General features: G+C 43.7%; 1 protein-coding gene across 4 annotated transcripts in view; it reads left to right on the top strand.

Moving 5' to 3' along the window:
- Positions 1-11,209, top strand: part of LOC124038477 (G-protein coupled receptor family C group 5 member C-like) — a 42,748-nt gene extending 31,539 nt beyond the window's left edge. Inside the window, exons 6-7 of one of the 4 annotated variants that reach the window (XR_006839359.1) lie at positions 9,629-9,717; positions 9,822-9,848. Coding sequence is in view for 2 of the 4 variants with exons in the window: in XM_046354402.1 (XP_046210358.1) it covers positions 9,629-9,717; positions 9,797-9,967 (260 nt within the window). In the remaining 2 variants the exon portion in view is untranslated. Of the gene's footprint in view, positions 1-9,628; positions 9,718-9,796 lie in introns of all 4 variants that reach the window. The other 3 variants (XR_006839360.1, XM_046354402.1, XM_046354403.1) reach the window with 3 other exon arrangements.
- The last annotated feature ends 14,701 nt before the right edge of the window (positions 11,210-25,910 follow it).

The raw sequence follows: 25,910 nt of genomic DNA, 5'->3' as shown, positions 1-25,910 counted from the left end.
AAGCAAGCAATTGACACAGTCTCTCGACGGATACTTCCCTACAAGAGAGTCATATCCAGCATAGGTGAGACAGCCGTTCACGTGTTGAGACAGATGTCAATGATGAATACCTCGATGAAATCATTGAAATTCAGCAGAGCCAGGTTCAACAGCAACTCTTCAGAACAACAACGCTTTCAACGTTTTGGTGTCAACAAATGGTAACGTACCCTGTTATTGCTAAGAAAGCTCTGGAGATTTTCATACCGTTTGTTACAACACATCTTTGCGAGCAATCCTTTGAGGATGCTGGACATAAAAACGAAGAAAAGGAACAGAATTTGTTGCGAAAATGACATGAGAATGGCACTTGCCAAGCTGAAGCCGTACATTTCTGAACTGGTCTCTGAAAGGCAACAGCAGAAGTCACACTGATTTGCAGTAAATATTCATTATTATATTTTTGTTTGAAAATAATGTTTTGATGATTTTGTTCTTTGAACACAGTGATGTTGATGCACGGTTCATTTTGTGCACCAGTAAAATATATACCTATGTTTTGAGTAAAATAAAATATTTTTAAAATATATTTTTTTAAATAATATTTTATTTTTCCAATTAAGAAGGGTTCGGTGAATGCGCATATGAAACTGGTGGGGTTCAGTATCTCCAACAAGGTTAAGAACCACTGGATTAGGGGAATAGGAACAGCTGGGAGCAGGAACGGAACGATAGAGAGAAGAGAGAGAGGAAGGGAGAGAGAAAAAGGGGAACGAACCTAAAAAGACCAGCAGGGGGAAAACGAACAGAAGGAAAAGCAAAATGACAAGACAATCTAAGACAAAACATGACAGTGCTTCACATTTGGGATGGTGTTCTTCGGCTTGCAAGAATCCCCCTTTTTCCTCCAGACATAATGATCATTATGGCAAACAGTTCAATTTTTGTTTCATCAGACCAGAGGACATCTCCAAAAAGTACGACCTTTGTCTCCTTGTGCAGTTTCAAACTGTAGTCTGGCTTTTTTATGGCGGTTTTGGAGCAGTGGCTTCTTCCTTGCTGAGCGGCCTTTCAGGTTATGTCGATATAGGACTCGTTTTACTGTGGATAAAGATACTTTTGTACCCGTTTCCTCCAGCATCTTCACAAGGTCCTTGCTCCAGAGGAGAGATTTCCACCCTGCCACCATCCAGATAAATGCCAGCATCTCTTTGGGACTGCAGTCCACACCATGTACAGTATCATTCACATCATCAGCACTCATATGCTGAGTTTGGCACTTCGCCAGCTGGGAGTTTCACCCGGGTGAATTGAGCTCTGGCAACACTGTTCCCAGTTCCCGCCTGTAACGGTTTTCTAGATGTGGCGCTGGGCAGACTGGGAGCACTGGCGGCGCTGGGTAGACTGGGGGCACTGGCGGCGCTGGGCAGACTGGTGGCACTGGCGGCGCTGGGCAGACTGGCGACACTGGCGGCGTTGGGCAGACTGGCGGCTCCTTGCAGACTGACAGCTCCTTGCAGACTGACATCTCCTTGCAGACTGACAGCTCTGGCTGCTCCATGTAGACTGACAGCTCTGGCTGCTTCATGCAGACTGACAGCTCTGGCTGCTCCATGCAGACTGACAGCTCTGGCTGCTCCATGCAGACTGACAGCTCTGGCTGCTCCATGTAGACTGACAGCTCTGGCTGCTCCATGCAGACTGGCAGCTCTGGCTGCTCCATGCAGACTGGCAGCTCTGGCTTCTCCATGCAGGCTGGCAGCTCTGGCTGCGCTGAACAGGCGAGAGACTCCGGCAGCGCAGGAGAGGAGAAAGGCTCTGGCTGCGCTAAACAGGTGGGAGGCTCCGGCAGCGCTGTAGAGGAGAAAAGCTCTGGCTGCACTGAACAGGCGGGAGACTCCGGCAGCGCAGGAGAGGAGAAAGGCTCTGGCTGCACTAAACAGGCAGGAGGCTCCGGCAGCGCTGTAGAGGAGAAAAGCTCTGGCTGCGCTAAACAGGCGAGGCGCACTGAAGGCCTGGTGTGTGGTGCTGGAACTGGTGGTACTGGATCGTGGACACGCACAGGAAGCCTGGTGTGGGGAGCTGCTACCGGAGGACTGGAGTGTGGAGGTGGTACAGGATGGGCTAGACCGTGAAGGCGTACTGGAGATCTTGAGAGCAGTGTTGGCACAGGACGTGCAAGGCTAGGGATATGCACAGGAGGCCTGATGCGTGAGGCTGGCACCAACTTCACCAGCCGACTAACACGCACCTCAGGACGGTATGGAGCGCTAACCCAGGTGCCATCAAATCCCCAACACGTTCCGTCGGGCAAATTCCATGCAAAAAGCACCAACACAGCAACTCCCTCATTTCTCTCTCCTCCAATTTCCCCCATTAACTCCTTCACAGTCTCTGTTTCGCTTACCTCCAACACCGGCTCTGGTTCTGGTCTCCTCCTTGGCTCCTCACGATAAACAGGGAGAGTTGGCTCAGGTCTGACTCCTGACTCTGCCACACTCTCCCTGAGCCACCCCTCAAGAAATTTTTGGGGCTGATTCTCAGGCTTCCATCCGCTACGCCGTGCTGCCTCCTCATATCTGCGCCTCTCAGCTTTCGTCGCCTCCAGTTCTTCCTTGGGGCGGCGATATTCTCCAGGCTGAGCCCAGGGTCCTTTACCATCCAGTTCCTCCTCCCATGTCCATTTCTCCAGGTGGTGCAGCCTCTCCCACTGCAGCTGCTGCTGCTCCTGCTGCCTCTGTTGCCTCTCCTGTGGCTCCTGCCTGTTAACACGCTGCTTGGTCCGTTGGTGGTGGGTGATTCTGTCACGGTTTTCTAGGTGTGGTGAAGGAGAGTCGGACCAAAACGCAGCGTGTAGATTGCGATCCATGTTTAATCAAACAAACGTAAACACGAATAAACACAAACACTACAAAACAATAAACGTAACGAAAACCGAAACAGCCTATACTTGTCAACTAACACAGCGACAGGAACAAAGACACTAAGGACAATCACCCACGACAAACTCAAAGAATATGGCTGCCTAAATATGGTTCCCAATCAGAGACAACGATAAGCACCTGCCTCTGATTGAGAACCACTCCAGACAGCCATAGACTGCTAGATAACCCCACTAGCTACAATCCCAAATACATATACACCAAAACCCCAAGACAAAACACACCACAATACAAAAACTCCATGCCACACCCTGGCCTGACCCAATACATGAATAAAAACACAAAATACTTAGACCAGGGCGTGACAGAACCCCCCCCCTCCTAAGGTGCGGACTCCCGAACGCACCTCAAAACAATAGGGAGGGTCCGGGTGGGCGTCTGTCCATGGTGGCGGCTCCGGCGCGGGACGTGGAACCCACTCAGTCAATATCTTAGTCCCCTCTCCTCGCGTCCCTGGATAGACCACCCTTGCCGCCGACCATGGCCTAGTAGTCCTCACACCACAATACAAAAACTCCATGCCACACCCTGGCCTGACCCAATACATGAAGAAAAACACAAAATACTTAGAACAGGGCGTGACACCGCCCCTGCATCCAGCGACTTGAGGGAGGTCTGTCAAATGTTTAGCCTGCTCTGCTCTCACGTGGTTGGCCAGGGACCTTGGCAAAGTTTCAACTTTCTCATCAAATAGCTGCAGATGACCCTATGCCTGTTAGCGCTTATAGGAATGAGTTAAACACCCCATTTGACTTTAAATCTCGTAGGGGGCTTGGCCTATGATAAAGAAAAACATTTACACAACTGTAACTTGGGTAGAGGACTCTTGTCCTGACATTCTGGTCGCTGAAACATGGTTAAATGGTTCTGTCTCTGATACAAAACATTGAAGTGAATGATTATAATGTATTTAGATGTGACAGATTACAGAAAGGTAGAGAAGTGACCATATACAGTACCAGTCAAAAGTTGGGGAACACCTACTCATTCAAGAGTTTTTCTTTATTTTTTACTATTTTCTACGTTGTAAAAAATGATGAAATGACATATGGAATTATGTAGTAACCAAAAAAGTGTTAAACCAATCAAAATATATCTTACATTTGAGATTCTTTGAAGTAGCCACCCATTACCTTGATGACAGCTTTACACACTCTTGGCATTCTCTCAACCAGTTTTTCCAACAGTCTTGAAGGAGACATATATTGATCACTTGTTGGCTGCTTTTCTTTCACTCTGTGGTCCAACACATCGCAAACTATCTCAATTGGGTTGAGGTCAGGGGATTGTGGAGGCCAGGTCATCTGATGCAGCACTCTATCACTCTCCTTCTCGGTGAAAAATCCCTTACACAGCCTGGAGGTGTGTTGGGTCATTGTCCTGGTGAAAAACAAATGATAGTCCCACTAAGTGCAAACCAGATGGCATGGCGTATTGCTGCAGAAAGCTGTGGTAGCCACGCTGGTTAAGTGTGCCTTGAATTCTAAATAAATCACTGACAGTGTCACCAACAAAGCAACCCACAACATCACACCTCCTCCTCCATGTTTAATGGTGGGAACCACACATGCAGAGATCATCCGTTCACCTACTCTGAGTCTCACAAAGACACGGAACCAAAAATCTCAAATTTGGACCAAAGGACAGATTTCCACCGGCCTAATGTCCATTGCTCATGTTTCTTCACCCAACAAGTCTCTTATTATTATTGGTGTCCTTTATTAGCAGTTTTTTTGCAGCAATTCAACCATGAAGGTCTGATTCACGCAGTCTCCTCTGAACAGTTGATGTTGAGATGTGTGTGTGTTGCATGAACTCTTTAAATAATTTTGGGGGGGCGCAATTCTGAGGCTGGCAACTCTAATGAGTTCATCCTCTGCAACAGAGGTGACCCTGGGTCTTCCTTTCCAGTGGCGGTCCTCATGAGAGCCAGTTATCACAGCGCTTGATGGTTTTTGCCACTGCACTTGAAGAAACTTTCAAAGTTCTTGAAATTTTCCAGATTGACTGACCTTCATGTCTTAAAGTAATGATGGACTGTCATTTATCTTTCCTTATTTGACCTGTTCTTGCCTTAATATGGGCTTGGTCTTTTACCAAATAGGGCTATCTTCTGTATACCACCCCTACCTTGTCACAACTGATTGGCTTCAACGCATTAAGAAGGAAAATACATTCCACAAATGACCTTTTAACAAGGCACACCTGTTAATTGAAATGCATTCCAGGTGACTACCTCATGAAGCTGGTTGAGAGAATGCCAAGAGTGTGCAAGCTGTAATAAAGGCAAATGGTGGCTACTTTGAAGAATCTCAAATATAAAATATATTTCGATTTGTTTAACACTTATTTGGTTACTGCATGATTCCATGTGTTATTTCATAGTTTTGATGTCTTCACTATTATTCTACAATGTAGAAAATAGTAAAAATAAAGCCCATTAACATTGACTGGTACTGTATGTAAAATCAAATTTCATGGCATCCCAAACTTTAAATAGTTTTTTCCCAAGAAATCTGAGCTCCTGGTTGTAGAAGTGTCCATAAATCAGAATACACATAGCTGAGATTTACTGCACACCTGCTGCCAACAGCGGATGCTAATGGTGACATATCCGAGTGTTTAACAGCTTTCCTGTCCTCGGAATTCGTCATTTGGCTATCCTCAGCCAATTTAAGACTATGTGCATTTATTTTAATCTCTCAGTTGATCTCAAAACCAATAGGGCTAATTGTGAGAAGAAAAATAACTTTTGTAGAAATCCTTGTTGAATGATTTTATTCTTACTAGTAAGCCCCCAAAATATTTGTCTAGTGGAGTATTTGCATATGATCTCAGTGATCATTATCCCATAGCATGTATTAGAGATACCAAACAGCAAAATACTAATCCTTGTTTAATTAAGAAGATACATTTTAAAAGGTTTTCTCCTCAAGGGATTTTACATGACATGTTCTACTATAATTTAGCCATCATCTCCTGTATTCCTGACTCTGACATGGCTCTAGAAAATGTGTTCTCCATTATTTATTCCTCTGGCAGATAAACAAGACACTTTTAAACAATTCAGAGGCTATTCAGGGCTATTAGCTATCTGAGCTTCAGCTATCTGAGCTCGTTCCTTGCTCAGGCCTGGGCAAAAATCAAGGAAAACTGACTCTGTAGTAGACTGGCAATCTTTCAGACAATTGAGAATCAGATTTACTATCTCAATTTAGAAAGCTAAATCAAGCTACTTTTTAAGCCCTATCTCGGACTCTGCTGGTGATCCTTTTAAATATGGCATCATAACTGAGAAGAATGGGATAAGTGATGCTTTTAATCATCATTTTATCTCGGCATACCTGGGCCAAAGCAATAGCGGTCTCTGTCTTGTGGTAAGACTCACTCAGTTGGAACAAACTTAAACTTGCGCCTATTTTCAAAGCTGAATAAAATGTCTTTGAGAAAACATAAAAGTGGCATAACATATTATTTCACAAACATTCTTTATGAATTTAAATGTATTCCAAGAAGTAATGATCTAGTTTTTCAAAAGTATCTGTAATCTGATTACATGAAATCAGTTACTCCTCAACCCTAGTGGACAATAATATGACGTCAATGGGAAAATCAACACCATTCCTGGATAAGCTTACGTTACTATGAATCAGAAGTGACTGTGTGTATTCTGGCCACTGAAGCCTTAGTATCTCTCACAACAACAATTTAAATAAGGAGGTTGATTCAACGTACAATTGTAAGGCAACCTGCTGCAATGGGACTGCGAGTTTGCTCAACATTAGGGCATGAAGCTGAACCAAGATACATTCTCAAGTTGAATTGTATGTTCATTCAAATTTTAATTTTAGATTGAATGAACATGCAATTCAACTTGAGAATTTATTCTACCTCATTTGCATATTTTCCAGTGTGCTTTGCCTTTCAAGTGAATAGGAGTTACCACCCATGACTGTATTTGTTAGCGACGGAGACATGGTTGTTCTACTCAATGGCTTTCAGTCCCCGGTCACTGTGCTATCTAACCTCCAAACGAGCTTCGATGCCATACAACACTCCTTCTGTGGCTTAAACGCTAGTAAAACCAAATGCATGCTTTTCAACCGTTCACTGCCTGCACCCGCACGCCCGACTAGCATCACCACCCTGGATTGCTCCGACCTAGAATATGTGGACATCTATAAGTAACTAGGTGTCTGGCTAGACTGTAAACTCTCCTTCCAGACTCATATCAATCTCCAATCTAAAATCAAATCTAGAGTCGGCTTTCTATTCCGCAACAAAGCCTCCTTCACTCACGCCGCCAAACTGGATGCAGTTCATCACAGTGCCATCCTTTTTGTTACTAAAGCACCTTATACCACCCACCACTGTGACCTGTATGCTCTAGTCGGCTGGCCCTCGCTACATATTCGTCGCCAGACCCACTGGCTCCAGGTCATCTACAAGTCCATGCTAGGTAAAGCTCCGCCCTATCTCAGTTCACTGGTCACGATGGCAACACCCACCCGTAGCACGCGCTCCAGCAGGTGTATCTCAATGATCATCCCTAAAGCCAACACCTCATTTGGCCGCCTTTCGTTCCAGTTCTCTGCTGCCTGTGACTGGAACGAATTGCAAAAATCACTGAAGTTGGAGACTTTTATCTCCCTCACCAATTTCAAACATCTGCTATCTGCTATCTGAGCAGCTAACCGATCGCTGCAGCTGTACATAGTCTATCGGTAAATAGCCCACCCAATTTGACCTACCTCATCCCCATACTGTTTTTATTTATTTACTTTTCTGCTCTTTTGCACACCAATATCTCTACCTGTACATGACCATCTGATCATTTATCACTCCAGTGTTAATCTGCAAAATTTGAATTATTCGCCTACCTCCTCATGCCTTTTGCACACAATGTATATAGACTTAAGTGTTATTGACTTGTTAATTGATTACTCCATGTGTAACTCTGTGTTGTCTGTTCACACTGCTATGCTGTATCTTGGCCAGGTCGCAGTTGCAAATGAGAACTTGTTCTCAACTAGCTTACCTGGTGAAATAAAATAAAAATAAAAAAATTAAAAACTGTAGCCTTCACCAAGTGTGTCCAAAGTGAAGGTTGCGTCATTAAGTTTATACTCTTTCTGACCAAACATGCAGTTTCTTCAGAAAGTATTCACACCCCATTACTATTTCCAAATGTATTGTGTTACAAAGTCAGATGAATTGATTTAGTTGTTATTTCTTGTCAACAATCCACACAAAATACTCTGTGATGTGGAAGAAAAAGTCTGATAGTTGTAAAAAAAAATGTTTTTTAAATGGTATAAACACATATCGCTTGATTAGATAAGTATTCAAACCCGTGAGTCAATACATGTTAGATACACAAGACTTTCTGGATAAGTCTCTAAGAGCTTTCCACACCTGGATTTTGCAACATTTGCCAATTATTCTTTGCAAAATTCTTCAATCTCTGTCAAATTGGTTGTTGATCATTGCTAGACAACCATTTTCAGTTCTTGCCATAGATTTTCATGCAGATTTATTTCAAAACTGTAACTTGGCCACTTAGGAACATTCAATGTCTTCTTAGTAAGCGACTTCAGTGTAGATTTGGCCTTGTTTTTTTTAGGTTATTGTCCTGCTGAAAGGTGAATTCATCTTCCGGTGTCTGGAATTATTATTATTAGAAAATCTTTGGAGGGAGTTGAAAGTCCATGTTGCCCAGCAACAGCCCCAAACATCACTGCTCTAGAGGAGATCTGCATGGAGGAAGGGGCCAAAATACCAACAACAGTGTGTGAAAAGCTTGTGAAGAATTACAGAAAATGTTTGACCTCTGTCATTGCCAACAAAGGGTATATAACAAATTATTGACAAACTTTTGTTATTGACCAAATACTTATTTTCCACCATCATTTGCAAATAAATTCAGTAAAAATCCTACAAAGTGATTTTCTGGATTTTGTTTCTCATTTTGTCTGTCATAGTTGAAGTGTACCTATGATGTAAATTACAGGCCTTTCTCATCTTTTTAAGTGGGAGAACTTGCACAATATGTGGCTGACTAAATACTTTTTTGCCCCACTGTACATTTATTTATCTGCTTTATGTCTCGAGAGTAAAACATTTTTTGTTGGCTCGCAAACCCTTTATACACACATAAATAAATAAAAATCACACATCTTAGCCATCAGGCTAGCTATATGAAAAACATAATGGATAAATAAGTAAAGCGCAATAAAAACTTAATCAAACAAGAGCTTGAAGTGAGGGTGGAGGAAATAGCAGCCAGGAAAATGTTGCTATTGGGGAGGATGGGCGAGAATGGCAAAGTCTGACTCGGACTGCGCGACCAGTAAGTTAGCTAGCACGTAACAACATTAGCTAATTAGCCAACATAGCTAACGGCATCAACGTTAGCTAAGTTAGCCAAGTTCTTCTTTGAAAATTGACAAGTTAACTCTAGCTATTTAACACTTCTAGAATATAGTAATATATTGTCAATTACTAGCTAGCTAGATAATGCACGTTTTAATTTGTTTTCTTGCTTTATTTAAATGCCCAGTAACCAACTGTGTCTGTGGCACAAGAAAATATTCATGGTTACAAAAGTATCCAGTCGTGCAGCTAACGTTACACTTGTTACTTCTCTCATCAGCCTACAGTTCTTGAAATGTTGTTGTCATGCTGACATGATGTGTCTGACTTTCCAGAAATAACACTAGACCTCATCCATATGCCTCTGTGCTCAGATGTGGGAGCCATGGATCATCATGATCATATGACAGAAGAGCAAGCAGAGGTAGGTGTTTGTTTGATTTCTAATTTCACAAGTTTATTATTCTTCTATAATAGGCCTACAACACAAATAATTTCCATAGCGGATTCATTGTATTTTCTCAACAGATATCACTGAAGAAACAGAAGAGATGCGCCTGTCTTGGATCCTTATCCATCATGATACCCTAATGTACGAACCAGTGCCACCCCAGACAAGGAGGCTTGGTGGTGTGGGGGAGATGGTGGCTTTCCAGAGGATGCTCCTGGGGTAGGTCACAGTCCTGCGCAGGTTGCAGGAGGTGCTGTTAAAGGAGGAAAGCGAGAGATTAGCCCTGGAGAAGGAGAAGCTAGCCCTGGAGAAGGAGAAGCTAGCCCTGGAGAAGGAGAAGCTAGCCCTGGAGAAGAAGAGAAGCGAAGAAGACTTGAAAATTAATATCCTAAAATAAATCTGTTTCGATATCATACAAACCTTTTTGTCATGTGAATCTCCTCCTTATGAGGTCATTTCTTATTTGTAGGCCATCACTGTATCTACCAGTGGCATTGTGATCAGTGGCAACATCCTGATCAGGTACAGCTGGTGGAATGTCAGGTATATTGGGATGTGGCATCCTGTTTTGTATGCAGATGTAGTGCAAGATACATTCTGAGGTTATGATCTTGCATGTTTTTTCTGGTCTGTATGACATAATGCCCCCAGAGCGGTCAATGCATCTGCATCTGGATTGTAGGAATCTGATAGATCTCTCTACTAATCTCCTTATTTTCATCTGAGCATGGTTGTAGTTCTCTTCTGCAATGTGGTTAGTGTCTAGGATTGGTGTCATGAGCCACATTTTTTGTCAATAGCCACTATCTTCCTGTCCAGGTTGGTGCCCCCCCTTGGGTTCTTGCCGTGGGGGAGATCTTCGTGGGCTATACCTGGCCTTGTCTCAGGATAGTACGTTGGTGGTTGAAGATATCCCTCTAGTGATGTAGGGGCTGTGCTTTGGCAAAGTGGGTGGGGTTATATCCTGCCTGTTTGGCCCTATCTGGGTGTATCGTCGGACGGATCCACAGTGTCTCCTGACCCCTCCTGTCTCAGCCTCCAGTATTTATGCTGCAAAAGTTTGTGTCGGGGAGGCTAGGGTCTGTTATATCTGGAGTATTTCTCCTGTCTTACCCGGTGTCCTGTGTGAATTTAAGTATGCTCTCTCTAATTCTCTCTCTCTTTTTCTCTCTTTCTTTCTTTCATTCTTTCTTTCTCTCTGAGGTCCTGAGCCCTAGGACCATGCCTCAGGACTACCTGGCCTGATGACTACTTGCTGTCCCCAGTCCACCTGGTCGTGCTGCTGCTCCAGTTTCAACAATTCTGCCTGCGGCTATGAAACCCTGATCTGTTCGCCAGATGTGCTACCTTGTCCCAGACCTGCTGTTTTCAACTCTCTAGAGACAGAAAGAGCGGTAGAGATACTCTGAATGATCGGCTATCGAGAGCATCCTGGCGGGCTGTATCACCGCCTGGTACGGCAACTGCTCCGCCCTCAACCGTAAGGCTCTCCAGAGGGTAGTGAGGACTGCACAACGCATCACCGGGGGCAAACTACCTGCCCTCCAGGACACCTACACCACCCGTTGTTACAGGAAGGCCATAAAGATCATCAAGGACATCAACCACCCGAACCACTGCCTGTTCACCCCGCTATCATCCAGAAGGCGAGGTCAGTACAGGTGCATCAAAGCTGGGACCGAGAGACTGAAAAACAGCTTCTATCTCAAGGCCATCAGACTGTTAAACAGCCACCACTAACACTGAGTGGCTGCTGCCAACACACTGTCATTGACACTGACCCAACTCCAGCCATTTTAATAATGGGAATTGATGGGAAATGATGTAAATATATCACTAGCCACTTTAAACAATGCTACCTTATATAATGTTACTTACCCTACATTATTCATCTCATATGCATATGTATATACTGTACTCTACATCATCGACTGCATCCTTATGTAACACATGTATCACTAGCCACTTTAACTATGCCACTTTGTTTACTTTGTCTACACACTCATCTCATATGTATATACTGTACTCGATACCATCTACTGTATGCTGCTCTGTACCATCACTCATTCATATATCCTTATGTACATGTTCCTTATCCCCTTACACTGTGTATAAGACAGTAGTTTTGGAATTGTTAGTTAGATTACTTGTTGGTTATCACTGCATTGTCGGAACTAGAAGCACAAGCATTTCGCTACACTCGCATTAACATCTGCTAACCATGTGTATGTGACAAATAAAATTTGATTTGATTTGATTTATATGAAAAGTCAACTGACATTTACTCCTGAGGTGCTGACCTGTTGCACCCTCTACAACCACTGTGATTATTATTATTTGACCCTGATGGTCATCTATGAACATTTGAACATCTTGGCCATGTTCTGTTATAATCTCCACCCGGCACAACCAGAAGAGAACTGGCCACCCTCATAGCCTGGTTCCTCTCTAGGGTTCTTCCTATGTTCCAGCCTTTCTAGGAAGTTTTTCCTAGCCACGATGCTTCTACACCTGCATTGCTTGCTGTTTGGAGTTTTAGGCTGTGTTTCTATACAGCACTGTGACATCAGCTGATGTAAGAAGGGCCTTATAAATACATTTGATTGATTGATTGATTGATTGATTGATTGATTGATTGATTGATTGATTGATTGATCCCCTGAAACCCCAAACATACAAAGTAGTAAATTGATATCATAAGAAGCAACACTATTTTACGTGCGCTGTGGACCACAAAACAATTACACAGGTAACAGGTAAAGGAAAGAAAGGGTTAGTGATGTCTGATTTCTTCACCTAATAGCCAGCCATTTGGGGGCTCCCGAGTGGCGCAGCGGTCTAAGGCACTGTATATCAGTGCTGGAGGCACTACTACAGACACCCAGGTTTGATTCCAGGCTGTATCATAACAGGCTGTGATTGGGAGTTCCAAAGGATGGCACACAATTGGCCCAGCATCATCTGGGTTTGGCCAGTGTAGGCCGTCATTGTAAATAACAATGTGTTCTTAACTGACTTGCCTGGTTAAAAAAATATATATATATATATAAAAATATCAGGAATGTGATGTTCCTCAAACTCCCAGGGCTGAATTTGATACAATGAAGGAGTCATGTGTGCTCCTGGGCCATTCGTCAAAAACATTTGTGAAGGCTAGTGTGACATTGCAGACTAGTTGCACATTGATAGAGTGGAAGTTCTTTCGATTAATCTCAATTTCCTCCTCTTCACGTGGACCCTATCAGGAGAAATGGTAAGACTACATCAGATACCTATAAGGCTTACTGAAATAATATATTTTGGTGGAGTGCAAACTCTACTTATGTAGACATGTTTTGACAGAAGCTTGTCATCGTCACTGACCTTTATTGCTACATGGGTCCCATCCACTGCACCAAGGACATTGGGGAATTTAGCCACCTCAAAAAAATGTTTGTTTGGTGCTTATTTGTTCAGCTGCAGTTGATAGGAACTTGATAACTCTTTGCACATGATGACACAATTCATCATACCTGCCCTAACCACCCGACTCACAGAGGACTTTCTAGCTCCCACTGTCCCTGCGAGCAAGGCTTGAAAGGATCCCGATGCTAGGAATCTCAGGGCTATCATGAATTGTAGGATGAATGGAAAAGGTCATGATCTAATGGTCTTTCTTTTTAAGTTTTCATGTAGAAGGTCAGCCAAGTACATGATAGAGTGTCGTGGTAGTCGATGTTGCCTCAGTAGAACATGCTCAAGGACATGTAGTGGATCCGTCTGATCTCTGAGGGGCCTCTGTGGGTTCTCCCTCTCTCTATCAACTACCCAAAGAACTACCTTCCTTTAATGTAAAGTAAGCTTTGAATCACAAAATATTCCTTTTTGATTATTACCGTTTTTGACTATTGGCATTTTGTTTGACTATTGTTATTTTAATTAACATTGTCTAATCAATACATTCACCTTTGTCATCATTTGATATGACCATTTCAACAATTATTATCATGATATTCATTATTTAATCAAATATGTAATTACAAGTTTTTCAAATTAAGGTTTACATTGATGTTTTTAGATATGTCTTTTTGAAATGCTCACCTACTGACACCAGTCTGCAGAAGACAAGCGTTTACCTGTCCTAAACTTAAGTACATTTCCAAGAAGAAGTTCTAAAACATTATTTTCAAGAAACCCATTTCTTCTTTGCTTTTTTCTTAGAAATAAACATAGGGGAAAAGAACTTGAGAACATTTCCAATAACTATGTTGAGGAATAGCAAAAACTAGAAAGCACTTAAAAATACATTTCTCCTTAAGACGGTTTAGTGAATCCAGGCCCTGAAACATACATTGAGAATTACTGCCAGGGTAATTAAGTTTGGTCATTGAGACAACCTAAATCATATAAACTGGAACAACCTTCTCAGTAATGGGTACAATATTTCCAACTACTAAGACTTTGGATTAGTTTAGAAAATGGTATGTTATTTATGTTTGTGTAGCATATGATTAATCAACCAATCAATGTAAATGCAACAACACAGGTATTGAAAGAAACCATTCTGAAAATCAGTCTGCAATACAGCATGCTGTGAAATATGATGATGGGTGTAGTTTTGAGCAAACATAAATTTGTCATTTTACTCAACAAGCTTGTTCAAATTCAGCTCACTTTGAGCAGAGTTTGTTGAGTAAACAAACTGGAACAAATTAGCTAAAACTCTTGTCTTTTTGAATTACCCTCAACTCACATATTAATGCTGATTAAAGGTCCAATGCAGCCGTTTTATCTCAATATCAAATAATTTCTGTGTACAATTAAGTACCTTACTGTGATTATTTTCAATTCAACTTTTCATAAAGAAACCAAAATAGCTTCTTAGCAAGAATTTTGCTAGGACTGTCGGAGTGGTCTGAGTGGTGAGGGGAAAACTGAAAACTAGCTGTTATTAGCAGAGAGGTTTGGAAAACTTATTGGTCTATTAACTCATTAACTCACATCACCAGGCAGGCCAAAACTCCATCCCACCAAAACAGGCTGGAATTTCAGAGGGTCTTTTCAAACAGCTCTTACATTTAAAGGGCATTATCATCATTGTCACAATTTCACAATATTATTCCAACCTCAGTGTGGAAATACACTGCTCAAAAAAATAAAGGGAACACTAATTTAACACACCCTACATCTGAATGAATGAAATATTCTTATTAAATACTTTTTTCTTTACATAGTTGAATGTGCTGACAAAAATTATCAATGGAAATCAAATTTATCAACCCATGGAGGTCTGGATTTGGAGTCACACTAAAAATTAAAGTGGAAAACCACACTACAGGCTGATTCAACTTTGATGTAATGTCCTTAAAACAAGTCAAAATGAGGCTCAGTAGAGTGTGTGGCCTCCACGTGCCTGTATGACCTCCCTACAACGCCTGGGCATGCTCCTGATGAGGTGGCGGATGGTCTCCTGAGGGATCTCCTCCCAGACCTGGACTAAAGCATCCGCCATCTCCTGGACAGTCTGTGGTGCAACGTGGCTTTGGTGGATGGAGTGAGACATGATGTCCCAGATGTGCTCAATTGGATTCAGGTCTGGGGAACGGGCGGGCCAGTCCATTGCATCAATGCCTTCCTCTTGCAGGAGCTGCTGACACACTCCAGCCACATGAGGTCTAGCATTGTTCTTGCATTAGGAGGAACCCAGGGCCAACCGCACCAGCATATGGTGTCACAAGGGATCTGAGGATCTCATCTCGGTACCTAATGGCAGTCAGGCTACCTCTGGCGAGCACAAGGAGGGCTGTGCGGCCCCCCAAAGAAATGCCACCCCACACCATGACTGACCCACCACCAAACCGGTCATGCTGGAGGATGTTGCAGGCAGCAGAACGTTCTCCACGGCGTCTCCAGACTCTGTCACGTCTGTCACGTGCTCAGTGTGAACCTGCTTTCATCTGTGAAGAGCACAGGGCGCCAGTGGCGAATTTGCCACACTTGGTGTTATCTGGCAAATGCCAAACATCCTGCACGGTGTTGGGCTGTAAGCACAACCCCCACCTGTGGACGTCGGGCCCTCATACCACCCACATTTGTGGCCTGCTGGAGGTCATTTTGCAGGGCTCTGGCAGTGCTCCTCCTGCTACTCCTTCCACAAAGGCGGAGGTAGCGGTCCTGCTGCTGGGTTGTTGCCCTCCTACGGCCTCCTCCACATCTCCTGATGTACTAGCCTGTCTCCTGGTAGTGCCTCCATGCTCTGGACACTACGCTGACAGATACAGCAAACTTTCTTGCCACAGCTCACATTGATGTTCCATCCTGGATGAGCTGCACTACCTGAGCCACTTGTGTGGGTTGTAGACTCCGTCTCATGCTACCACTAGAGTGAAAGCACCGCCAGCATTCAAAAGTGACCAAAACATCAGCCAGGAAGCATAGGAACTGAGAAGTGGTCTGTGGTCACCACCTGCAGAACCACTCCTTTATTGGGGGTGTCTTGCTAATGGCCTATAATTTCCACCTGTTGTCTATTCCATTTGCACAACAGCATGTGATATTTATTGTCAATCAGTGTTGCTTCCTAAGTGGACAGTTTGATTTCACAGAAGTGTGATTGACTTGGAGTTACATTGTGTTGTTTAAGTGTTCCCTTTATTTTTTGGAGCAGTGTATATATAAAACACAGGGCTTTTAAGCAATTGGTTGAGTTGGCTTTTTTACAGTGTTGCCTTCCAAAGGCAAACATGAATTTGTAATTTTACTACACACATTTTTTCAAATTCAGTTCACTTCGAGCAGAGTTTGTTGAGTAAACAAACTTTAACACATTAGCTCAAATTCTTGTCATTTTGAAGTTAAGATGGCTTTTTTACTGTGTGCAAATGTCTGTGTTCCCATGAAATGTAAGGTGTCAGAATACTGTATTACATCACAACTCACTGTAACACATGCAAAGAGGTCAGACGGACACAATCTTTGTCTATGTTAATAGCCCTTATGCACATTCCATGATCGAACGTTCTAAATACACTTCCTATCGGTTTGGCAATTTCCGGCCAGTCTAGTTGTTATCGACGATATAACATTACTACCACCATGTCACAGTTTTTTACTAGGTGTCTTCAGGACTTGCCTCAAATTAATATTAATGATGTACATCGAATTGTGAAATCAGCCTCCGAGACTCCAGCTAGCAAGAATGAAAATGGGTTCAAGATGTATATAGGAAGCTACATAGACAACTATGAAAGTGAGTACCAAATCAATGACAGATATGACGTTAGCTAGCTACAATCATTAGCTAGCTACAATCATTAGCTAGCTACAATCATTAGCAAGCTACAATCATTAGCAAGCTACAATCATTAGCAAGCTAATTTAACTAATAACTGTAGCTAGCTAGTTACTTCGTAAAAATGTGTAACGTTGATAGAATCTACCTGAGAATGTGTGTATTTTCGTTAGCTTGGTTAAGTTATGCTTGCTAGCTAAAAAATCATCGTTATTCATGTCTTCCACACAGTATCCAACAAAGATGCATTGGCAGGGGAGATCACCGTGAGGGCTGCCTGCTACAGGTCCATGAGGAAGAGTGAAAAGCCGCACAGCATGAGAGTAGGGAAAGGTTATAGATAGCTACTAGGGACCTTGTTCAACATCTCCTGTGAGACACTGTCATCATGGTCAAAATGTGTTGGAAACAGTATCAACGTTTAGTCTTATCAGTAGATAGATCTTAATGATGGGTCCCAATCCCAATTTAGAATTGCCCACTTAACAGGTTATTTGGTAAAGATCTGTTGATACAGTGTTTGGTAATTGTGTTACTGAGACACAATGTATTCCTGTATAGTTAAATGAGCTCCTAGTTAAGAAGACTAGATACTACTATGTTTATTGTTATTTATGGACCGCATCATTCTTGTTTCTCACTTCAGTCACTCCGTACCAGTGATAAGGGTCCAAAGCCACTGTTCCTGTGTTGCAGGAAGTGCTCTGTGCCATCATCAGGTGGCCCTTCTTTACCAGACAGCGCACTACTCTCAACTAAACATTCCTGCTGCACCACCAGTTCACAGCTGCACAGACACAGAACAGCGTTGGCACAAGCCAAGAACACTTGTGAGTATATCAATATCCATACAAAAATGCACCTGAAAAGTATTCAGCCTATGAGACGGTAAATCCATGTTAATTAGAGTGTGAAGCCAGGTCCGGTTGATGGGACAGAGTTCCGTAAACCTACTAGCTCGTGTGCTGATGGAATAAGGTAAGTTGGAGGTTCCTAGAATGGTAACATTTTAGAAAACATTTTCTTGTGATTGTATCCAGATGATGATAAGCCTAAACAGTGGCGTCTTTACGATGTAATGACAAATGTTTGGGACAAAGACTGGGGGGAAATATATAATCTATAAATCTGTATATTTTAATTAATTTCATTTGAACTTTCAGGCTTGTGCTGTTTCTGGAAAAGTTACACGAGTCTTTGTCATAGTAATCTCTCCAACCTGATGTTAAGGTTTTAAAATGTTTTGCAGAAGTTCTCTCTACAAAACACTCAATGGATACATGCCTGACACCTTCTCCGCGTCTCAGAAACGTATGCCAACTTTTATCCACTTACTGAACCTCTTGTGACAACAAATGTCAGCTGACGTGCCCCTGGTTGAGTCCGCCTTTGGGCCAGTGCAATGTGGCAGTGTTCTGTCCTATCAGCTTCCACAGCCAAAGACCTGTGAAATTGTGAAGATTGCCGATGCTCCTTCTCCACCAATACTTCCATTAGATGGCTACAGGCTTCAGGCTTCCCAGTGTGCTTACGTCCTTAGCCATCAGGAGCAGATCCACCTCAAGGCATTAGAGACAACCTACGAGATGTCACACAAATTCGAGGTTGCTACAAGGGAGCAGAGCAGCAGCCCGGAATGGCATCAGCTCAGGAAAATGAGAATAACATCCTCTCGTTTCCGAGAGGTTTGTCATGTCCGGGGAGAGACCTCAGCTGACCACCTAGCTGAGCAGATGTTCAAGGGATCTGGTATGCAGACCGTGGAGATGAAGAGGGGGCTAGCCATGGAGCCAGTGGCTGTACAGGGATCTGGTATGCAGACCATGGATATGAAGAGGGGGCTAGCCATGGAGCCAGTGGCTGTACAGGGATCTGGTATGCAGACCATGGAGATGAAGAGGGGGCTAGCCATGGAGCCAGTGGCTGTACAGGGATCTGGTATGCAGACCATGGAGATGAAGAGGGGGCTAGCCATGGAGCCAGTGGCTGTACAGGGATCTGGTATGCAGACCATGGATATGAAGAGGGGCTAGCCATGGAGCCAGTGGCTGTACAGGGATCTGGTATGCAGACCATGGATATGAAGAGGGGGCTAGCCATGGAGCCAGTGGCTGTACAGGGATCTGGTATGCAGACCATGGAGATGAAGAGGGGGCTAGCCATGGAGCCAGTGGCTGTACAGGGATCTGGTATGCAGACCATGGATATGAAGAGGGGGCTAGCCGAGGAGCCAGTGGCTGTACAGGGATCTGGTATGCAGACCATGGATATGAAGAGGGGGCTAGCCATGGAGCCAGTGGCTGTACAGGGATCTGATATGCAGACCATGGATATGAAGAGGGGGCTAGCCATGGAGCCAGTGGATATACAGGGATCTGGTATGCAGACCATGGAGATGAAGAGGGGGCTAGCCATGGAGCCAGTGGCTGTACAGGGATCTGGTATGCAGACCATGGAGATGAAGAGGGGGATAGCCATGGAGCCAGTGGCTGTACAGGGATCTGGTATGCAGACCATGGATATGAAGAGGGGCTAGCCATGGAGCCAGTGGCTGTACAGGGATCTGGTATGCAGACCATGGATATGAAGAGGGGGCTAGCCATGGAGCCAGTGGCTGTACAGGGATCTGGTATGCAGACCATGGAGATGAAGAGGGTGCTAGCCATGGAGCCAGTGGATATACAGGGATCTGGTGTGCAGACCATGGAGATGAAGAGGGGGCTAGCCATGGAACCAGTGGCTGTACAGGGATCTGGTATGCAGACCATGGATATGAAGAGGGGGCTAGCCATGGAGCCAGTGGCTGTACAGGGATCTGGTATGCAGACCATGGATATGAAGAGGGGGCTAGCCATGGAGCCAGTGGATATACAGGGATCTGGTATGCAAACCATGGAGATGAAGAGGGGGCTAGCCATGGAGCCAGTGGCTGTACAGGGATCTGGTATGCAGACCATGGAGATGAAGAGGGGGCTAGCCATGGAGCCAGTGGTTGTACAGGGATCTGGTATGCAGACCATGGATATGAAGAGGGTGCTAGCCATGGAGCCAGTGGTTGTACAGGGATCTGGTATGCAGACCATGGATATGAAGAGGGGGCTAGCCATGGAGCCAGTGGCTGTACAGGGATCTGGTATGCAGACCATGGAGATGAAGAGGGGGCTAGCCATGGAGCCAGTGGCTGTACAGGGATCTGGTATGCAGACCATGGATATGAAGAGGGGGCTAGCCATGGAGCCAGTGGCTGTACAGGGATCTGGTATGCAGACCATGGATATGAAGAGGGGGCTAGCCATGGAGCCAGTGGCTGTACAGGGATCTGGTATGCAGACCATGGATATGAAGAGGGGGTTAGCCATGGAGCCAGTGGCTGTACAGGGATCTGTTATGCAGACCATGGATATGAAGAGGGGGCTAGCCATGGAGCCAGTGGCTGTACAGGGATCTGGTATGCAGACCATGGATATGAAGAGGGGCTAGCCATGGAGCCAGTGGCTGTACAGGGATCTGGTATGCAGACCATGGATATGAAGAGGGGGCTAGCCATGGAGCCAGTGGCTGTACAGGAGTACTGCATACTGAAGAATGTTAACTTCTTTCCGTGTGGCTTCGTAGTGCACCCAGATGCTCCGTGGTTAGGATCCTCTCCAGATGGCATCATATTTGATCCCAGTGTAAGACCACACTTTGGGCTCTTAGAGGTCAAGTGCCCAAATGTACCATGTTATTTTGACTGCCCTTACCTGAAGATACAGACGTTGAAGAGATGTCATGCTTACTACTGGCAGGTGCAAGGTCAAATCCTTCTCACAGGTTGTAGCTGGTGTGACTTTGTCATCTGTGCACAGGAGGACATCCTAGTTGAAAGGATATATAAAGATCTACAGGTTTCAAAAACTATAAGAGAGAAGGTTGACCACTTTTATTTTTACCACTACTTGCAGAAGTGTCTCTCGCACCTGAATGGATCCCTTGCATGGGTGCCAAGTTCTTGTGAAGAAATCTACAGTAGAATAGATTTGTTTTAAAAAATGTATTTCAGCAAATGTTCAACAGTTCAATTAATCAATTACACATCTCTAACATTGTATTCAATCTTGCATTATGGCTGTTCTGTGTTTACCTGATTTCTCCCCCCCCCATTACTCATTGCCTAATTAAAGCCAATACAAGCTCCACACAAACTGATATTCACTACAACACAAATGATTGATACATGTCGTAGATAAACAAATTATTATTTTGCTGGTAGCAAATAAACATGTCCATTTACACTGGCTTGGCCCATGCTCTGGACCAGATCAGAGACGGCACAGTACATAGGCAGCGCACCTTGTTCCTCACCCCCCTCAGTCGGAGCAGGAGGTTTCAGTCTTCTCTCCCAAACACCAGGTCTCTTTTGAATTTGCCAGTTCCACACGAAGACAGTAGGAACAACACCTCTTTTTAGGTATTGTCGCTCCCCAATCTTTCCCTCAACAAAGTCACTTTCAACGAAATGTGTACTACACACCTTTATGTGTTTGGTGACAGGAAAGTTGTCACGACGTACTGCCACTAACCACCTTTTTCTGAGCTCGACATCGACTGGGAAACGATGGAAGCTCACAATACCATTACATTTGGAAGAAACTGAACACAGAGGCACTGAACAATGTTCATTAGCACCTCCTTCGTGGGGCTGTAATTTAAACGTAGTCATTGCGAACTATTTCAGTCAGAAATGCATTGACGATAGCTAGGAAACTAATGATAAAAACAATAGCAGAACTCGCTCCGGAAGTCATCAACCCGGTCGGAAATAAATTAGAATGCTGGAGGTGGAATAATGCATAGAGCCTATTATATCCTCATTTGAGTCCACAATCATTGGACACTGTATTGGACACCACAGTCGACAGCATATTGGACACCGACTTTGAATGAAAGTGTCTGCGAAATGACCTCAAACATGGTACACTTAGACAGCATATCACACACCACATTGGACACAGTTTGGATAAACACATTGAAAAATATTAATATGGTATATTTATTTGTAGCCTACACACAAAGGTTTAGGTTCGGATTCAGAGATTCAGAGTGTTTATTGGTCACATGAATAGAGGATTGCAGGAGCATTGACGGGGTGTGGGGGACAAGTGAAATAAAAACAATAAAAAGTATAATAAAAACAAATCAATAATATACATATTAACAACTGCAACAGTGATGAATGTCATTGGAGTTGGGCCAGAATAAAAGTAAGTTAGTGAGGGGAATGTCCATAGGAGGAGCAGCATGTAAGGTATGTGACGTTTGATGGGGTGTGGGGGGTGGGGAATGTCCATAGGAGGAGCAGCATGTAAGGTAAGTGACGTTTGATGGGGTGTGGGGGGATATGTCCATAGAAGGAGTAGCAGGGGGAAATGTCCATAGGAGGAGCAGCATGTAAGGTAAGTGACGTTTGATGGGGTGTGGGGGTGGGAAATGTCCATAGGAGGAGCAGCATGTAAGGTAAGTGACGTTTGGTGGGGGGGATATGTCCATAGGAGGAGCAGCATGTAAGGTAAGTGACGTTTGATGGGGTGTGGGGGAAATGTCCATAGAAGGAGTAGCAGGGGGAAATGTCCATAGGAGGAGCAGCATGTAAGGTAAGTGACGTTTGATGGGGTGTGGGGGGGATATGTCCATAGGAGGAGCAGCATGTAAGGTAAGTGACGTTTGATGGGGTGTGGGGGGAAACGTCCATAGAAGGAGTAGCAGGGGGAAATGTCCATAGGAGGAGCAGCATGTAAGGTAAGTGACGTTTGGTGGGGGGGAAATGTCCATAGGAGGAGCAGCATGTAAGGTAAGTGACGTTTGGTGGGGTGTGGGGGGATGTCCATAGAAGGAGTAGCAGGGGAAATGTCCATAGGGGGAGCAGCATGTAAGGTAAGTGACGTTTGGTGGGGGGGGGGGGGGGATGTCCATAGAAGGAGTAGCAGGGGGAAATGTCCATAGCGGGAGCAGGTTGCTGACTAGTGGTGGCTATTCAGCAGCTTTATGGTCTGAGGGTAGAAACAATTGGCAAGTCATCCAGTTTTGTCGTATATAAATTAGCCTGAGAGTTGGAGTGTGTCCCTGGCTATCTGTCAATAAGAAAAAATGGGCCGTTCGGTTTAAGGAATTTGAAATGATTTATACTTTTACTTTTGATAGTTCAGTACTTTTGATCAATTCCATGTACTTTTACTTTTGATACTTAAGTACATTTTAGCAATTCCATTTACTTTGATGCTTAAGTATTTTTGTTAACCAAGTACTTCTAGACTTTTACTCAAGTAGTATTTTACTCTGTGACTTTTACTTTTACTTCAGTCCTATTCTATTAAAGTATCTTTACATCCGGACACTTTCTGTTTACCTGGAATTGTTCCTTATTGTAGCTCAAGACGAGGCCCTCTCTGTTAGCACCATCTCAACCATAGAATTGATCCTAAAGAGGTACAACTGCTTTGTCACTAGGGTGGTATTGTGTAGCGTCCTCCTGTACTTTAAGGTACCTATTTGTACCCAAGTTCATTTCTCAGATAGTAACTTTCTCCACAAATACTTTTTGCCTTTACAGAGTACCACCACAGTGACGAAGCTATTTGTTCCTTAATAATGACAAAAATGTACCTCTACCATAGAACAATTAAAGTGGCACAACACTTCCACTCACAGGTGGCCAAAAATAATTATCGGAAAGCCACGCCTCCAATATATTTTCCCAGTATGCCTTGCCTTTAAGATAATTGTAGAGTTACCACCCATGACTGTATTTGTTAGTGACAGAGACATGGTTGTTGAATGTATTTATTTACAGCCCTGTAGTGTTCACCAAGTGAGTTCCTAGGCATATATTATCATTACAGTTAAACTTGGCGGTCCTCAGGTATTTCATCCTCACTCTCGTCAGGTTCCATCTCCTAAACGAATGGAGCGTGTATTCATTCCTCTTTTTGCTCTTGATGCCAAACTTCCTCATTGCACCACTACACTCAGTTCCTTCTCTGCGGTCATCACTGCACCTAACACCACAGTTCATTCAACCTCACTCTCGTCAAATTCAATTTCCTTCTGTAGCTCTTCCAAAAGTTCTGTGTTACTCTCCATTCCATATTCACTCAAAACATATTCCACTTTCCTCCTTCTCCCCCACTCCATATTTACACATCATATGTTTTACTTTCCTCCTGTCCGCCATCTTACCACCAACCTCTCAATGAGATTGTTTTCAAGAAAAACTTGCCTAACATTGAAGTGCGGGCACGCACACCCACATCCCTAGTGACTGTCAGGTTTAGAAAACATTGTGAGTAGACCAACTAAGCCATTTAAACTGGAACAACCATTTCGATAACAGGTTTAAAACATTTAACTGATTGGATTAGTTTAGAAGAATGTATGTTATTTATCTTTGTGTAGCATAAGATTAATCAATCAATTAATGTCCATGGAAAAACACTGATGTTAAAACCAATTCAGAATAATAGACCTGCAGTAGAGCATGCTGAGAAATATGACGAGAATAATAGTTACGGCACAAATTTCCCTTTTTAGAGTACCACTCCAAAGCTGTTAGTTCCTTTAAGTTAGCAAAAAGTCATCATTATACCTTGTGAGAGTGTGATGATTGTGCATTTATATTCAAAATATGGTTTACAAAAAGGGATAATTATACTCTTTATCCACACATGTACCCTAAAAGGTATCGAACAGTACCATGTGACATCATTATATGTACCTCTGAAAGTACATTATGTGTATTGTGATACTTTTTGTACCCCAGGGAACAATACTGCAGGCTTATTTCTAATAGCGTAGGCATACGTGAGAGAGAACCTTTGAATCTGTGGTTTGATGTTTACCCAGGTAGAGCTCTGCCTGATAAACTTAGTTTAGGAACATGTTCTCTCTCTGACTGAGAGTAAGACACACACACAGGCACCTGCACACACGCACATAATCTATGGCAGTGCAGGACCAGGCTTCCCATCAAAGCCCCTCTGTCCCATTGCAATAACAGTCTCGTCCAGGCCAGCCCCCGTTCAGCCAGCTTCCAGCCCACCTCTTGTCCACTGCCCCAGGCCTAAGGCCAGGGCCGAGGGCCCCACAGCAAACAAACTGAGAATCACCAGCAGCCATTGATGAATGTGGTAACATTAGGAACTAGCTAATACACTACACATCCAAGGCAAACATAGCCGGAACATTCTGGTCGAATGAACAGTCCTCCTCTGCAACTGCAGACCTGCGCGTAACTAATCTATAAAATAAAGCCAGGCAATAAACTAAATGGCACAATCTGGACTAATGAATCAGTGATAGCGAGACATTGATTGTAGTGTTTTTGTTTATTGAAGCTTGATAGGATTGTTTAGATTTACTAATCTCTTCCTCCCACTACTTTGACATTAATTAACGTTTTTATTTTATTGGCTTTTCCACTAATCCTATCTATTATTTATCAGAAACAGTTCTGAAATGTCAGTGAAACATACCGCATTTGGTTTGGATTTCAAGGTTAGCATGGTGGTGTAAGCAGGGTGTAAGCAGGGTGTAAGCAGGGTGTAAGCAGGGTGTAAGCAGGGTGTAAGCAGGGTGTAAGCAGGGTGTTGGGATAAAGTGGTGGTTGACAAATGCTCTTCCTGAACATATAGGCTACATGTTCCCCCTCTATGTAAACAAAAAGCCTTTCATTATGGACTCATGAACCTGGCCTGAACCTCTGTCCTGTTTACCAACAGGCTTACATCACTACCACTAGCTGCTCCACGCGGCCCCTGCCCTGCCAGAGGCCCCTGAGGGTGAACTAACTGTTGGTGTGAGAAGTGATGACTGACAGCATTGCTATGTAGGACTGCTGTGCGGTCACTGGTCAATCAGGTTA

The sequence above is a fragment of the Oncorhynchus gorbuscha genome, linkage group LG06, assembly GCF_021184085.1.
Source record: "Oncorhynchus gorbuscha isolate QuinsamMale2020 ecotype Even-year linkage group LG06, OgorEven_v1.0, whole genome shotgun sequence".
Classification (NCBI taxonomy): Eukaryota; Metazoa; Chordata; class Actinopteri; order Salmoniformes; family Salmonidae; genus Oncorhynchus; species Oncorhynchus gorbuscha.
This window is presented reverse-complemented; position numbering and strand designations above follow the sequence as displayed.